General features: G+C 39.6%; 1 protein-coding gene across 1 annotated transcript in view; it reads right to left on the bottom strand.

Moving 5' to 3' along the window:
* The window catches only part of AGBL4 (AGBL carboxypeptidase 4), a gene marked incomplete at both ends in the record, with an annotated part of 1,399,565 nt that overhangs the window by 541,262 nt on the left and 839,479 nt on the right, over positions 1-18,824 (bottom strand). Inside the window, one exon of the mRNA XM_081220343.1 lies at positions 3,446-3,662. Within this exon, the coding sequence (XP_081076469.1) occupies positions 3,446-3,662 (217 nt within the window). The remainder of the gene's footprint in view (positions 1-3,445; positions 3,663-18,824) is intronic.

The following is an 18,824-nucleotide window of genomic DNA, read 5'->3' as shown; positions in this document are numbered from 1 at the left end:
TAAGATGTAGCTTTGGATAAGGTATAATCCCTTTCTCAAAATCTACTATTGATTTTAGTAGGTCCAATGTGGAAAGGAGCCCTTGCTCCTTGCCAGGGCACAGCATTAGAAGCCATGGGTTTAAATATTGGCCTAGTCGTGAACTAGCCATGTAGCTTTGGCCAAGTAACTTATTAGCCTTAGATTATTTATCCCCAAACTGGGATAATTCTGCCTACCCCACAAAACTGTTGTGAGAAACAAGTAAGATAGTACATATAAAGTGCCTGACCTAGTGTCTGTGTGTTGAATCTGAATAAAGGATACAGCCATAATTCTTTAATATGACAATCAAGGTTTTTCAGAGCTTGGTCCTAATCTTCCTGTCTATCCTTATCTTCCAGTAGGAAGGTTCCCTATTCCAGTCAAAGGAGACTTTGCACCAACTACCGTCATGCAATGACTCAGGCTGTTTCTTGCTCTCTGGGCTACCTTCTCGCCAACTCTGTATTCAGTAATCCTACCCATCTTTCAAGACTTGGCGTAAAGCCCATCTTCTCCATGATGTTTAGTCTGACCATAAATTCTTTAAACAACTCATGGGATCCTTAATTATATACTTTAAAAAACATTATATATACATATTTTTTAAATGTCTTATTTCCTCTGTTATGGAATACATTTCTGGAAGTACACCATGACTTGTATACTCCATTATATATCCCTACAGTACCCCTCACAGGGTCTGAAGTAGGACAGGGGTCTCGAATTATTTTATTCTAACTGAGGAATTCCTCAAATAATAATTTAAAAACCCCTATCAACTTCAACTTTCTCATTTTATAGATGAAAAACTTGTCCCCAGAAAAGGGAAGTAACATTCAAGGTCATATGAGTAGTTTGGTATTAGAGATGGATACATAATTCAAGCTTCTTATGGCAGAGACTTCAGGATGTCCTTCAATATTAATTCGCCTCCATATCTATAGGACTACTAATTTTTAGCTAGAAACATGGTCACCCAGAATGAAGACTTCAGTTCTCATCCTTTCTTTAGTTAAGTGTGGATATGAGGTCTATCAAATGGGATAAATGTGAAAGTGCCACAATACTGTATCTTCTCCCTTCTCCCCCTACTTTCTTAATCTTGTTGCCTGGAACATGGATGTGACAGAATTCCACATGTGACATTGAGTTTCAGAGCCACATCCCAGGGATGGCAGGGCAGAAAGCTGAAAGAACTTTACTCCCTAAGAGTTTCAAGGAGCAGAGCCACACTATCAGCTCTGGATTGCCTACATCTAGACTTGTATATGGAAGGGAAATAAACTTCTATCTCATTTAATGAGCTGTTATTTTAGGTATGTATTTGTATGTATTTAGGTATGTATTAGTTATTGGAAGCTTAACTTATCCTATTATTCCTCCTATCAGCTTTCTGATGCTCTTAGCTCTTCACATTGTCTCTAGATATATCTTAATTCATTCTTTCATTCATTCAATAATTTACTCCATAGCCATTCAATGTACACCTACATTCTGCCTGGCATAAATCTAAGAGAGGGTTGGAGTGGACAGAAGAATGAAATGAACAGATCCCACCCTTAAAAAGTCACAAGTATTGAATGAAACTCTTTCTCCCTTAATTTATATCATAAGTCATATGTCTTGCAAACATTCATCTCAGGATTTCTCCAACAGTCCCATCTGAGATAATCTCACTGTTTCCAGTAATACATTGTTGATCAGACCATGTGTGACTAATATGTTCTATTTGGCTCTCTACAACCACTCTCTGCCTTTCTCTATCATTTTCTTTGTTCAGGTAAACTTATCTGTATGGATTACTTCAGTGGGCTCTCTTGTCCTCTGATTTCCAATTGGGTTGGCCAGTAGGGACCCCTAGCAGTAGATCAGAGGGAAGTAAGAGAATGAGTTCTATGTGTTTATTTTTCTCAGCTCCCTCCCTGTGGGATCATCTCAGGCTACCTTTTTTCTTAACTGAAGGTCACTGTTCCACTCAAGATGGCCCACTGCATGACTCTCTACTATTGGGTTCTGTTAACCATTTTATCCCTTCACACCCTTGGAGCTGTTACTAGCCCCAAGGAACTGCACTATACCCCGTGGTTTCTGTACACACTGCCCGCACCTTGTAAACAGCCCATTTATTAAGCTCTCCTCAAATTATCCTAATGTGAGGCTGCCATCTGTTTCCTACTAGCATGCTGACTAATACACCATGTGTCCCAATTCTCAGTTCAAAAGATATAGGCACCAGATATACATGGCACCCATCAGAAGCACTGTTAGGAAGGGGATTAGAGTAGAGAGAAGATATTCTTTAGAAGCAACTGAAGTATTTCTGACCACAGAGAACAAAACCTATGCATCCAATGTGAAGGACACTTTTAGATCCTGGGATGGGCAGGGAGAAGAGAGGAAAAGAGAGTAGGAAAGCGTGGTAGGCAGAACAATGCACCCCTTCTCCCAAAATGTCCAAGTCCTAATCCTTGGAACCTGTGAATATATTACCTTACATGAGAAAAGGGACTTTACAGATGTGACTTAGTTAAAGATCTTGAGATGGATATCTTATCCTGGATTATCTGGGTGAGCCCAACGTAATCACAAATGTTCTTACAAGTGAAAGAGAAGGACAGGAGATTCAGCATCAGAGTGGTGCAGCATGAGAAAGACTTGATAAGTCAATGTTGACTTTGAAGACTGAAAGGGAAACACAAGCCAAGGAATGCAAGCAGCCTCTAGAAACTGGGAGAGGTAGTGGAATGAATTCTCCCCTAGAGCCTCCAGAAGGAATACAGACCTGTTGATATCTAGATTTTAGCCCAAAGAGGCCAATTTCAGACTTTTCCTGAACTGTAAGATAATAAATTTGTGTTGTTTCAAGCCACCAAGTTCATGGCAATTTGCTATGTCCGCAATAGGAAACTAATACAGAATGTAAGACTGAAATCTCCAGACCCAGAAAACTAAGCCTGGGGAAGGAAGAAGGGTTGGGGAACTAATAGATGGCAGAGATAGAACACTTTGTGGACAGCACAACCATACTGCACACCACCTGCTAACCTACACTGCAGTCAAGTTAAATTCACTAGAAAGCAAATTGATTCTTCATCTCGTAAGCTTGGACTCATAAAATGCTTTCACACCTTTTGTAACACCCAGTAGAGCCTTCTTTTTATCTCACAGTTCTGGGGATTCACCAGAACTTTTGCATTTTGTTAGAGAGCTTTATCAGCTTCATTCAGAAGGACACACATCTGCCTTATCCTATAATTTGACTTCCTGGTGGCCATAGTAGCAAAATATTACACAAAAAAACTATGACTTTTAAAATTTCCAGAGCATATAGTCTACAAAGCACCAATATCTATTATTTGCATTCTATAAAAACCACTGCTAAGCTCCTCCCCCAGCTTTTCCATTTCTGAATGGGGCTTACCACACTCTGACCCAGCTGCTCCCGGAAGAAGTAATCCATGTTTCTCTTTTGCAGGCTGTCAAGGTAATGCTGAAAGCGAGTGTACGTATATGGGTAGCAGTAAGCAAACTGGTAAATATCTTCTTCTCGGTCAAAACAAAATGCAAAGGACATCACATAATTCTTCCCATGGTCCGGGCAGCGGTAGTAGTAAACATTTTTAGGTGGCAGTCTTTGCCTGAAAGATACAAAGAAATTTGGGCATATCAGACAGTTGTTCAAGCTTCAAAATGTAATCAGTGGGAATAAATGCCCAAGATTGAAACTGTAACATGAAGAAACCTAGGTGGTGGCCAGGGACAACAACATATACCAATCTATGATCAAAAGAGACTGGAGACTCCCTCTTGCAAGAGCACTGGAATCACAATGAACTGCTGAAAAATCATCGACAGGAAGACACTGGAGCTCACCAGAAAAGATACCCCACATCCAAAGACAAAGGAGAAGCCACAATGAGATGGTAGGAAGGGTGCAATCACAATAAAATCAAATCCCGTAACTGCTGGGTGGGTGACTCACAAACTGGAGAATACTTATACCACAGAAGTCCACCCACTGGAGTGAAGGTTCTGAGCACCATGTCAGGCTTACCAACCTGGGGGTCTGGCAACGGGAGGAAGAATTCCTAGAGAATCAAAATTTGAAGGTAGTGGGATTTGATTGCAGGACTTCAACAGGACTGGGGGAAAGAGAAAGTCCACTCTTGGAGGGCACACCACAAAGTAGTGTGCACATCAGGACCCAAGGGAAGGAGCAGTGACCCCACAGGAGACTGAACCAGACCTACCTGCTAGTGTTGGAGGGTGTCCTACAGAGGCGGGGCATGGCTGTGGCACAACGTGAGGACAAGGACAATGGCAGCAGAAGTTCTGGGAAGTACTCCTGGGCGTGAGCCCTCCTAGAGTCTGCCATTAGCCCCACCAAAGAGCCTGTAGGATCAAGTGTTGTGTCGCCTCAGGGCAAACAACCAACAGGGAGGGAACCCAGCCCCACCCATCAGCAGACAAGTGGATTAAAGTTTTATTGAGCTCTGCCAACCATAGCAACACTCCCCTCTACCCACCACCAGTCCCTCCCATCAGGAAACTTGGACAAGCCTCTTAGATAGCCTATCTACCAGAGGCGGAGAGCAGAAGCAAGAAGAACTACAATCCTGCAGCCTACCGAACAAAAAACACATTCACAGAAAGATAGACAAGATGAAAAGGCACAGGGCTATGCACCAGATGAAGGAACAAGATAAAACCCCAGAAAAACAACTAAATGAAGTGGAGATAGGCAACCTTCCAGAAAAAGAATTCAGAATAATCATAGTGAAGATGCTCTAGGACCTCGGAAAAAGAATGGAGGCAAAATTCGAGAAGATGCAAGAAATGTTTAACAAAGACCTAGAAGAATTAAAGAACAAACACCTAGAAGAATTAAAGAACAAACAAACAGAGATGAACAATATAATAACTGAAATGAAAACTACACTAGAAGGAATCAATAGCAGAATAACCGAGGCAGAAGAATGGATAAGTGACCTGGAAGACACAATGGTGGAATTCACTGCTACAGAACAGAATAAAGAAAAAAAGAATGAAAAGAAATGAAGACAGCCTAAGAGACTGCTGGGACAAAATTAAATGCAACAACATTCACATTATAGGGGTCCCAGAAGGAGAAGAGAGAGAGAAAGGACCCGAGAAAATATTTGAAGAGATTATAGTGGAAAACTTCCCTAACATGGGAAAGGAAATAGCCACCCAAGTCCAGAAAGCACAGAAAGTACCAGGCAGGAGAAACATGCTGAGACACATAGTAATCAAATTGGCAAAAACTAAAGACAAAGAAAAATTATTGAAAGCAACAAGGGAAAATGACAAATAACATACAAGGGAACTCCCATAAGGTTAACAGCTGATTTCTCAGCAGAAACTCTACAAGACAGAAGGGAGTGGCATGATATATTTAAAGTGATGAAAGGGAAGAACATACAACCAACATTACTCTACCCAGCAAGGATCTCATTCAGATCCGATGGAGAAATCAAAAGCTTTACAGACAAGCAAAAGCTAAGAGAATTCAGCACCACCAAACAAGCCCTACAACAAATGCTAAAGGAACTTCTCTAAGTGGGAAACACAAGAGAAGAAACGGTCCTACAAAAACAAACCCATAACAATTAAGAAAATGGTAATAGGAACATAGATAGTGATAGTTACCTTAAAGGTGAATGGATGAAATGTTCCAACCAAAAGACACAGGCTCGTTGAATGGATACAAAAACAGGACCCATATATATGCTGTCTACAAGAGACCCACTTCAGACTTAGGGACACAAACAGACTGAAAGTGAGGGGATGGAAAAAGATATTCCATGCAAATGGAAATCAAAAGGAAGCTGGAGTAGCAATACTCATGTCATATAAAATAGACTTTAAAATAAAGAATGTTATAAGGGACAAGGAAGGACACTACATAATGATCAAGGGATCAATCCAAGAAGAAGATATAACAATTATAAATACATATGTGCCCAACATAGGAGCACCACAACACATAAGGCAACTGCTAACAGCTGTAAAAGAGGAAATTGACAGTAACACAATAATAGTGGGGGACTTTAACACCTCACTTACACCAATGGACAGATCATCCAAACAGAAAATTACTAAGGAAACACAAGCTTTAAATGACACAATAGACCAGATAGATTTAATTGATATTTATAAGACATTCCATCCAAAAACAGCAGATTACACTTTCTTCCCAAGTGCACACAGAACATTCTCCAGGCTAGATCACATCTTGGGTCACAAATCAAGCCTCAGTAAATTTAAGAAAATTGAAATCATATCAAGCATATTTTCTGACCACAATGCTATGAGATTAGAAATGAATTACAGGGCAGAAAACGTAAAAAAACACAAACACATGGAGGTTAAACAATATGGTATTAAATAACCAAGAGATCACTAAAGAAAACAAAGAGGAAATCAAAAAATACCTAGAGACAAATGACAATGAAAACTCGATGATCCAAAACCTATGGGATGCAGCAAAAGCAGTTCTAAGAGGGAAGTTTATAGCAATATAAGCCTACCTCAGGAAACAAGAAAAATCTCAAATAAACAATCTAACCTTACACCTAAAGGAACTAGAGAAAGAAGAACAAACAAAACCCAAAGTTAGTAGAAGTAAAGAAATCATAAAGATCAGAACAGAAATAAATGAAATAGAAACAAAGAAAATAATAGCAAAGATCAATAAAACTAAAATCTGGTTCTTTGAGAAGATAAACAAAATTGATAAACCATTAGCCAGACTCATCAAGAAAAAGAGGGAGGGGACTCAAATCAATAAAATTAGAAATGAAAAATGAGAAGTTACAACAGACAACACAGAAATACAAAGCACCCTAAGATACTACTAGAAGCAACTCTATGCTAATAAAATGTGCAACCTGGAAGAAATGGACAAATTCTTAGAAAGGTATAACCGTCCAAGACTGAACCAGGAACAAACAGAAAATATGAACAGACCACTCACAAGGAATGAAATTGAAACTGTGATTAAAAACCTTACAACAAACAAAGTTCCAGGACAAGATGGCTTCAGAGGTGAATTCTATCAAACATTTAGGGAAGAGTTAATACCCAGCCTTCTCAAACTCCTCCAAAAAATTGGAAAGGAAGGAGCACTCCCAAACACATTCTATGAGGCCGCCATCACCTTGATACCAAATCCAGACAAAGATGTCACAAAGAAAGAAAACTACAGGCCAATATCACTGATGAACATAGATGCAAAAATCCTCAACAAAATACTAGCAAACAGAATCCAATAACACATTAAAAGGATCATACACCATGATCAAGTGGGATTTATCCCAGGGATGATGCAAGGATTCTTCAGTATATGCAAATCAATGTGATAGACCATATTAAAAAACTGAAGAAGAAACACCATATGATCATCTCAATAGATGCAGAAAAAGCTTTTGACAAAATTCAATGCCCATTTATGATAAAAACTCGCCAGAAAGTGGGCATAGAGGGAACCTACCTCAACATAATAAAGGCCATATATGACAAACCCACAGCAAACATCATTCTCAATGGTGAAAAACTAAAGCATTTCCTCTAAGATCAGGAACAAGACAAGGATATCCACTCTCACCACTATTATTCAACATAGTTTTGGAAGTCCTAGCCACAGCAATCAGAGAAGAAAAAGAAATAAAAGGAATCCAAATTGGAAAAGAAGAAGTAAAACTGTCACTGTTTGCAGATGACATGATACTATACATAGAGAAGCCTAAAGATGCCACCAGAAAACTACTAGAGCTAATTAATGAATTTGGTAAAGTTAAAGGATACAAAATTAATGCACAAAAATCTCTTGCATTCCTATACACTAATGATGAAAAATCTGAAAGAGAAATTAAGAAAACACTCCCATTTACCACTGCAACAAAAACACTAAAATACCTAGGAATAAACCTACCTAGGGAGACAAAAGACCTGTATGCAGAAAAGTATAAGACACTGATGAAAGAAATTAAAGATTATACAAACAGGTGGAGAGACATACCATGTTCTTGGATAGGAATAATCAATATTGTGAAAATGACTATACTACCCAGAGCAATCTACAGATTCATTGCAATCCCTATCCAATTACCCATGGCACTTTTTACAGAACTAGAACAAAAAAATCTTAAAATTTGTATGGAGACCCAAAAGACCCCGAATAGCCAAAGCAGTCTTGAGGGAAAAAAAACGGAGCTGGAGGAATCAGACTCCCTGACTTCAGACTATACTACAAAGCTACAGTAATCAAGACAGTATAGTACTGGCACAAAAACAGAAATATAGATCAATGGAACAGGATAGAAAGCCCAGAGATAAACCCACACCCTATGGTCAAGTAATCTATGAAAAAGGAGGCAAGGATATACAAAGGAGAAAAGACAGTCTCTTCAATAAGTGGTGCTGGGAAATCTGGTCAGCTACATGTAAAAGAATGAAATTAGAACACTCTCTAACACCATAGACAAAAATACCCTCAAAATGAATTGGAGATGTAAATTTAAGACTGAATACTATAAAACTCTTAGAGGAAAACATAGGAAGAAGATTCTTTGACATAAATCACAGCAAGATATTTCTTGATCCACCTCCTCGAGTAATGGAAATAAAAACAAAAATAAACAAATGCAACCCAATGAAAGTTAAAAGCTTTTGCGAAACAAAGGAAACTACAAACAACACACAAATACAACCCTCAGAATGGGAGGAAATATTTGCAAACAAATCAACGGACAAAGGATTAATCCCCAAAATATATAAACAGCTCATGCAGCTCTATATTATAAAAACAACCCAATCCAAAAATGGACAGATAACCTAAATAGACATTTCTTCAAAGAAGACATACAGATGGCCAGGAACCACATGAAAAGCTGCTCAACATTACTAATTATTAGAGAAATGCAAATCAAAACTACAGTGAGGTATCACCTCACACCAGTTAGAATGGGCATCATCAGAAAACCTACAAACAACAAATGCTGGAGATGGTGTGGAGAAAGGGGAACCCTCTTGCACTGTTGGTGGGCATGTAAATTGATACAGCCCCTCTGGAGAACAGTATGGAGGTTTCTCAAAAAACTAAGAACAGAATTACCATATGACCCAGCAATCCCACTACTGAGCATATACCCAGAGAAAAACATAATTCAAAAAGACACATACACCCCAATGTTCATTGCAGCAGTATTCACAATAGCCAGGACATGGAAGCAACCTAAATGTCCATCAACAGATTAATGGATAAAGAAGATGTGGTACATATATACAATGGAATATTACTCAGCCATAAAAAGGAACGAAATTGGGTCATTTGTTGAGACGTGGTTGGATCTAGAGACTGTCATACAGAGTGAAGTAAGTCAGAAAGAGAAAGACAAATATCGTATATTAATGCATATATGTGGAACCTAGAAAAATGGTACAGGTGAACCAGTTTGCAGGGCAGAATTAGAGACACAGATGTAGAGAACAAAGTATGGACACTGAGGGGGGAAAGTGGCAGGGGGTGTGGGTGGTGGTGTGATGGACTGGGAGATTGGGATTGACATATATACACTGATGTGTATAAAGCGGATGACTAATAAGAACCTGTTGTATAAAAAAAATTAAATTAAAAAAATTTAAAAAGAAAAAAGAGACTGGAATCTGGCAGTACTTTGTTCAAATTCCAGCCCTATCCTTTATGAACTGTTTAAACAATGCAAATTTAAAAATGAATAAGTTTTATTCATCATTTGTCCTTATTTTGAGCACATATTATATACCCAGGCATTGTGCTAGATTACTGATGTAAAATGGTAAATAAGATAAGCCAGGTATTTGTCCTCATGGATTATATATCCTGGTAGGGAAGCAGTCAATAAAATATTTTAAATAAATATACAATATAGTTACAGACTCAAAAGTGTCTTGAGGGGAAAGAGTGTGATGCTATAGTGACATAAATAGGGGAGGATTGCTTTCCCCAGGGAAGTCAGGTTTTAGTATTATAACACTAATTCAGATCTTTTATAAAAGTTCATGCATGTTGTGAATATTCAAGGGAGAGAAAAAGAATATTCAACGGAGAGAAAAAGAATATTCAACATTTCTTTAAATTATTACTATTATTTTTCTATAGAGCATTCCATGAAACTAATTTTACACAGAAGCACTTTGGGAAATACTGCTTTAAAATATGCTGTGTAGGCAATTCTGCTAAGCTAACATGCTCATTCTCCAATAAGCAACACTGAAACACATACATGAGAAAAGGCAAAATGGTCCAGTCATAATTCCCATAACATCTTTACATTAACCCACTTCACAGGCTCACTGCACCTCCTCATTTGTATAATATCCAAACTATTCACGATTTCCCTGCAGAGAATGCCTCTCATTTGTGTCTCTTAAAATCCTATTAATCCTACAAAACCTGTCTCAACTTTGCCTTTTCCATGATTGTCCACTGATAATACCAGGCCTGTTTGGCTCCTACATTTTGTAGCAAGTCTTGCTTTTTTTATTGGCTGCTTCCTAAGTCTCATCCACTAGGATCTGTTTGCAAGCTTCTTAAGGGCAAATATGTTTTTGGGGGTGGGTTCTGGCATAGTGGGTGGAGGATGTAAGGCTCACCTGCGGTGGCTTGTCATTCAACTGGGAAGCCAAGGGGCAAAGGGGCATATGGAGGAAAGTGTGAGGAGGAGGGTGTCAGAGCTGAGGTTGAAAAAAACAATAATGGTGCTGGCTCCAGGTAGGGCAGCCTAGAGAAAACTGTTAAGAGCTCCAAAGCATTGTAACATTCCAGCAGTTTATTGCAGAATCTTGTCTCTACCTTGGTGTCTTTCTGAGGCTGCCTCAGTGGTCAGGGTGGGAGGTAAGGCTATGGGCTTCCTGTGGAAGAGCCAATGTTACATGGCACTGATGTTGTACATGTTTGGGCTTGTACTGCTTGCCTGTAGCCCTGGCTGTCATGAATCTCACCCTAACATTAAGTGGAAAACAGGTAATGGGAACATCAAAAGATTATTGTTAATTAAAGAAAAAAACCCAGACAACTGAAGTTAATGAATTTAGCACTTTTCTATGTACGGGAAGACAAGAGTCTGGGCTCATTGAAATCATTCCTTTGATATGCACTTTAACTTCATAGGGACAGTATCCTGTTTTTTTCCATCCTGAATCCCTCAGGGTGTACAGTCGGGGGTGACTGCAATGGCTGATGACTTGATGGCTGTACATCCTGTGTTTACTGATATGGCAGGCTTCATCCACACTATTACTATCCCACTTAGAAGGTGTGGCCATGGAGGTTCATAAAAGTTAAGGAGTTTACCCATTCTCTCAAGCTAGTAAATGATGAAGCTGGGATTCAAATCTGTTTCTGTCTGATTCTAAATCAGTACTTATAACACTTTTCCAGGATCCCTCTTGATAAATTATGGGATTCTGGCATAGGCCAGGTGGCAAGAAGGAACAAGTAAAATGTTGGAACTGCAAGGAATTCATCATGGCTGAAGCACAAAGAATGAGAAGGGAAATCATGAACAATGTGTTTGAAGAGGAAGGCAGAAGTCAGATTGGAAAGGGACGATGGTTGTCCCTCCACATCCATGGGTTCTGCATCTGCAGGTGTGAAGGAACGACTTTACATGATGGGACACATTAAAGAATTTAAACATTATCCTGAGGTCACAGGATACCTTTAAGTCAGTGAAAGAAATAAAGTACCATGATTGTCCAAGTCCAAGGGATAGATGAGAGTGATCAGAAGAAGGACAGGGTAGTGGCTGCACAAGTATAGAAAATCAGATAGATTTGACTATTAGATAAAAGTGGCTGATGTGATGGGCCATGGAGTCTAAGATGGGTGGGAATCCAAAAAATGATGAGGATGGGATGTAGAGAGAACAGATTAAGCAATAAAGGAACAGGGCTTTTCACATAAAAGTCCATGGTAGTATCAAAGGCTGTCTAGAGGTGTGCTTATTAGGCCCACAAATAGAGGCCATTTTCCTCCTACACCCAAAGCCAGGAGGAATAAACATGCAAGTAAAAACAATCTTCTTGTGACACAGATATAGCTTTAAATCAAACCCCCTAGGCACTCTTCCTTTCTAAACCAATTGCTACCTTAAACCCTCCTATATTGAAATTTTGGAGCTACCAGTGATGAAATAGACACGGAATGGCCTGGAAGGAAAATGGGGAGTGAAGAGCCCCCTCCAGATCCTTCTGCACATGGAATGTAGGAGAGTAAGCAGTTCCTGAGAAGGCAAAGGGGGAAGTAATGGCCTCCAGGATAGTCAGGCCTTAGTTCATTTTTTATTCAGCAAATATTTGTTAAGTATCACATACCATAGACTGAAGTAAAGGAAGACAAGAGGTAAAGGAAGCAGTGGATTAAAACACTGGGGGTCCAAGGGGGATTATTAACCTGGGAGTTGAGTTCCATAGGAAAAAGTAAAAAGTAGAAGGTTTTGGATAGAGGAGGGATCAGTGGAAAACCAAGATTAGAGGGAGAACAGACCAGCGCAGGGATAAGCGTATAAAAAGAACAGGTGATGGTCTACATTTGTGATGTGACTGAACATGCAGAAATGTTAGGCTGGGAGAAGTAAATGAGCCTCAGGGTCTCCAGCCAATGGTCTGTGACAGTTGCTTCAGGCCCTGACTCAGAGGTCTGAGTCTGAGTCTCCTGGAGCACAAGGTGAGTGTGTCTTCATACACAAGCGATTCCTACAGTCACAAGCCCCTCAGGTTATGACACTGATGTTTTCAAGTCTTTATGTACTAGTATATTCAATTAAGATCCATGCTTTAAATTCACTCACCTCAGTTTTCTCCTATTCTAGCCAAGTTTAGCGACTTGACTCTGAGACCCTGCCGTCTCCACCAAATTTGATCATGTGCTACCAGGAGAATTCACCTAATGCCTGCAGCTGTCCCAGCTCCTCTCCTGAGTAGGTTGGATGCCTAACCTGATTTGAAGGCAGAGTGAAGGTAATGGACACTGCGGTGATCATGCAAGAAAGCTGAGATGTTGCTCAGGGCTTAATGTTCCAGACTCTGTTAAGGACACTAATGAAAATCTGTTTGAGAAGAATTCAGCAGGCCAAATTCATGAGGAAGCAAAGTAACACAAAGAATAAAGGAAAAGAGGAATGGGGCTGTGTAGGAGAAATGTGTCTCTCATTTGGAATGAGCTTATGGTTTTTCTCTTATTTTGCTCATTACGTTTCACTATGTCTCAGGCACGGTGTTAAATTTTTTATATGCATTATCACTGAATCCTCACAATACCCTATGAGCTAGGGGCTGTTAACATCCCCTTTACACAGCTAAGAAAATGGAAGCTCAGAGAGGTAAAAAAAATTTCCCAAGGTTGCAAGTTTGGTAAGCAGCAGAGCCTGTACTAGATGCAAGCTAATGTGGCTCCAAAGGCTGTGCTCATCATCCCTATGGTAACTTGCCACCTGTCTTTCTCCCCTTGACACCAATTCATAGCCTTACCTTCTGCTTCCAGAGAAATCTTGTCTCACAGTACTGTCACCAGTACTCTCCTGTTAAAAACTCTTCAAACAACTTCCTATCCTCAAAAGGCTCCCTGAGATCTCCCTGTGATTCCAGCATCGTCAGTCATTTCTCCCTCCTTGAACCCTATGTTTTATTCATACTGAACTACTCACAACTCCCTAAAAATGTTGTGCCATACCTCCAGTACCTCTGTGTCTTTGTGTTTGATCTTTTCTCCACTTGTACTGCTTCCCCTGCCAGATACCTTACCTACTTGGTAAACTCTTACTCATAGAGGTGGCATATTGTAGATTGTCAATAAAGCTTTAAATATTTTTTAAACGAACTAAATAATTAATGAACAAAAGAATGTATAAATAAATGCCTATATCCTTTAACATACCTCCTCTCTGAAGACTTCTCTGATTACTCATCTGTCATTAATTTTTCTCTACTTGGACATTTCATATTAAAATAGTTTTATCACCAGTTTTTCTCTTAACAATAAGCAACACAAGTAAGTGGAGATTTCTTCAAAGAGAAGGTAGGTTTCTTGAAGACAGGAACAGTGTTACCTTTCCCTCTCTTTTTCACTAGAAATGGTACAGAGAAGTTTCAAATAGTACTTGCTTATTTTAAAAGCACTTGTAAAAGGAAAAGAAGACTTCTCTCTACAGATAAATGGTAGGCATCATAGGTAGGTAGATCTTAGCTCAGTATAAAGTAGAGACTCTTTAACGTTCAGCTGAAGGGAAAGTAGAAAGGTCTATGTTACAGGGGAGTACATGGGAAGCTTTAAGGGATCTCATAAAAAGATTCCTGTACTTGATATTAAGTTAAACAAGGCAACCTTCTGATTCCATTTAGCACAGAAAGTCTGAGATATCAATGGAAACAATATAACAATTGTTTAGGCCACTCTAAGTACTTCATCATATATTAACTCCTTTAATCTTCACAATAGTCCTCTGAAGTTATTCCTTTATCCTAACTGATATGATAAAAATGAAGGTAGGGTCAAGAATACTTCTTAAGAGAAACAGATTGTCCATGACTCCCTAGAAGACTCCAGAAAGGAAAGAATCTAACACCTGATCCTGCCAGAGATGCAGGTTGATTCCAAGACCTGTGGTGTGTGCTCTCAGGACTCAGAGACTAAAGGGTGATCCAGCTCTTGAAACAAGTCATCATCCTGGGTCCATCCTGATGACTAAAGAAGCCCTCCACATGTGTGAGGGAGGCGGTAACCAACATCCTCAGATTCAGTCATGCATTCATATGTGGCTGAGTGAGCATGCACACACGCACACACACACACACAGGCTGCATGCATGTACATACTGAACGCGTTCACAATCATACTATGTATATTCTCTACTATAGCCTCTATTTCATTATATCGACTTGAATATATGCCTTTCTCCACCACTGGATTGAGTTCTCCTTGAGGGCAGGAACCATACATTGTTCATCTGGTTCTGGAGGATCTATACAAAGCCTTAAATAGAGGAGGTATTCCAAAATGCTCATGAATTGGATAAATGAATATATCTGTGAGTGAACTTTAAGATATTAACATATTAGAGTAAATAATTTCAGCCACATCAAGGTTTGTATATTACGCTCTCTCCATGTGAAGCTGTGAGTCATGCCCTGAATACATTATGTTTCAGAAACTTCCATGCCATTTTAAATGCTGTTCTATCTGTAATTGCCTTTCCCATACTTTTTCTACATAGTGCATTCCTATGTAGAGAAGTGAGGCCCAGCTCAAAGGATACTTCCTCTTTGAAGTCTTCGTCAACAATTCCGGGAATAACTAATTGCTCTAAATACTAATTACAGAAACTCCTGTGTTTCTGATTCATCTCAAAATCCATAGCACTTAGCACAGTGCTTGACCCTGAAGAGGAGCTCAAAGCATGTTTGTTGAATGAATGAGTAGGTGAATTTATGGTTTAATGAATGAATGGATGGATGATTCCTTCCCATTTCCATCCCCTCTGCCTCTGTCCAAACCATCAGCCAAGTTCCCAATGCATCATTTTGGAGGTTACCAGAGCACAGAGGAAGAGGAGAAAGCCCAGGACCTGAAGGCGTACATAAGACTCATTCCCTACCCCTCCTCAAGACCCCTGAAAGACAAGAGCCCTAATTTCCTTTCTGATTAAGCAGAAAATATGGATGTTAGATGAGTTCCAACCCCAGGGTGTTCTTTGACAGTAGACACAAACTTTTTTCTTCAAATTAGCAGAGAGGGAAATAACAAAGAATCTGTCTTTTAAGGCGGTACATCCTAAAGGAGGTATACAAAATCAAGTCATTCAGACACTTCCAAAGGGAGTAACATATACTAAACACCTCCTATATGCCAAAATGTGCTACCTGTTTGATGTACACTATTGTCTGACTGATAAACACATATTCTTTCCACCTCACCAAAGCTGTGAAATTCACCCAACAATTTGGGTGAAATCAGAAATTCACCCAGCAATTGCAGAAACAGTCTCTTAGTTCCCCTTCTTCGTCTACCCAGAGGCAGGGAGCAAACTGGCACCCAGTTTCCCAGGTATATTTGAAATTGAAGAAAGATTTCATCCCTCTTCCCTTCATGAGGGCAGCTGAATCTCTGGTTTGTCATCCATGACAACAGATGGCCTTTAGTCTACGTTTGGCTGGAACAACCCAGACGATCTCCTGGCTTGAGCCAGTGGGCCCCTCCTTTTCTTCTCAGGCGTCTGGCACAGCCAGGCACCAGCATGGCTGCCCACATTATAAATCTACCCTCCCTAGGCAAAGAGGACCTGCTCCTAATTCCAATTTGATCTTCCCCCAAATAATTATAATAGTGCTCCTGTCACCAGCATATCTATTCTTATCTTTCTCCGCACTTTGTCACAGCTAATCTCTTGGTGAGTCACAGGGAGGGGGAGAAAGAGAGAGTGAGGGAGTGCTCAGCTACAGGCAACACATTTATACACCCAGTGTCTAATCAGATTACCATCTTATCAGGGGTTGATGGGCACTAGTGGTGGGAGAGAGACAGAGCTACATATTGCCAGCCGAGTTTTTGATAAAAGACACTGCTCGATTCTTGAATTAACCTTTTTGTCCTACACACTCTGTTGTTTATTTTTCAGAGTTTATTTTATGTGTAGGATTTTTTTTTTGTCTGTGCCTTCTGGAGAAGGACACCCACACACTGTGTCAGCAGCTGCTTCTATTAATTCCAAGCCATTAAAAAAATTAAAATTAAACCCAATTACTTTGGCTAGTTTAGAGCCGGGGAATAGCTGAGACTGATTAGTCCCCATGGTCATGGACAGCAACAACATTCCTACCTACATGTGGCTGTGGGCAGAATGCTAATGCAGTCAGAAACTCCAAGGACAGGATCCTCAGGCAAAGAGAGGCTCTAAGTCATGTACTCTATCTTCTCCAATCCAGATTCCAGAGATGAGGCAAGAAGAGGACACTGGACAAAGAACTAGGAGTTGGGTGCTAGTCTAAGCTGCAGTCCTTGGGCAGGACTCTACCTTTTTTGGTGCCTCTGTGTAAAAAGTGGTTACTAAAATGTGTCCTGAACCCCTCTTAGGGTCGTTATGACTCTTAGGTGGAAATGACTATGTTTTCAAAACTATCGTTTGCTGGGATATAAGATGGGGTATGAGGCAGTATCAGAATGCTAGGTGCTTTGGGATGGGGTGGCCAGATGTAGTGCAACTTGTTCAGGTTTGCACTCAAGTTTTGTATCCAAGTTATTTTGTTGATCCATCATAGGTGGAATAATAGTAAGGGTTCTGGATATGAAGTCACTAGACTGGAATCTCCTTAGAGTCCCCCTGCACAGAGCCTATTACACAACGGCACTCAATAAATATTCTTGAATGAATGAATAAATAAGTCAGGCAGAGCTGGGTTAGAACGAATAGACAGAGCTGTGTTTAATTCCAGCTTTTGATGCCTTTTAGAATTGTAGTCATTGTACAGTAGAAAGAACATGGGCCTGGGCTCTAATCTACTTCCATGATGTATCAGTCATATAGCCCTGAGCCTGGATTTCCACATCTATAAAATGAAAACAATATCTAGCTCACAGATCTGTTTTGACAATTGATTGTCAAATGAGATTGGTACCCGACACATAACAGGTGCTCACAATGGTAACTGCGATGATCACCATGCTCTGTATGATGGATAGTTAGCATCACACTCTCTTGATTCAGAATAATGCATTCCAAGCTCATACTAAGTGTGCTTAGGGTATGAAATGGACAAAACAGGTAGGATAGGGAACCAAAGAAAAGGTGACAAGGGATGAGGAACCATTTAAACACAGAGTTAGGAAAGAAAACAGTGATAACCCTGTTTTCTGTTCTGGATCCTTCCCATACCCAATGTAACCAATACCTCTCTTTCAAGGAGATGTGCTCTCTAATAAAATTAAGTATGTCTGTCAAGATACTGGAAGGTAGTTAACTCCTTCAGGTCCCAAATGGTGTTGGGAGATATATTCAAAGGTGTTTTCACTACTGGTAACTGGCTATGCTAGACAATCATGCCGTGGCCCATGAAGCAACCTGCCAGATGAATGGAGCCTCAGGGTCACTAGTGGTGGGATCAATCAGAAATATGGAAAATTATAGGTTGGGCAAATGTGAAATATTTGAGAAATAGAGACTGACCAGTCCTGCTTATAGAGAATAGTCTGCTCTAAGCATATTTATCATATGGCACAAATCTAAAATTATTTATTTTGGTTTTTGGTTACTCCTAAACAATTTGTGCAATAAACATTTCACCAGAAATGAGCTCAAAAATACAAAAGTGCATATTTTAGGAAAGTTGAGTACTAACTTTTCATTCCTCATGAAATTCAGTGATAAACATGACACATGCATAAAATGTTTGTAAGTATTTATGATCCACTGTAGGGGGTGTACTGATAACATGGCCACATTAAAACCAGAAGACACAATGCTGCTGAAGAAACACCAGCATCTATTTGGTTTAACAGTTACTTTAAGAAAACTTATGTCCAAAGACTATAATTTACATATATAAAAGCAGAACCATAGAATAAAAATGATTGAAATTATTTTAGAGCAATGTACTTTAAATGAAAAGCCATAGTTCAGAGTTACGTGTGGTATCACTTTTACTTAGAGTGCATGACTGTTCTTCGAAAATCATTTCAATCAGTTTTAATTCCAAGTTTTCTTGTATATAAAGTGTTAATGTCTTTCCTCTGTTAGCATAAGAAC

Source organism: Mesoplodon bidens (genome assembly GCF_964165515.1).
Source record: "Mesoplodon bidens genome assembly, chromosome: 2".
Taxonomy (NCBI): Eukaryota; Metazoa; Chordata; class Mammalia; order Artiodactyla; family Ziphiidae; genus Mesoplodon; species Mesoplodon bidens.
The sequence above is the reverse complement of the archived record's forward strand: the minus strand, read 5'-3'. Positions and strand labels throughout refer to the sequence as shown.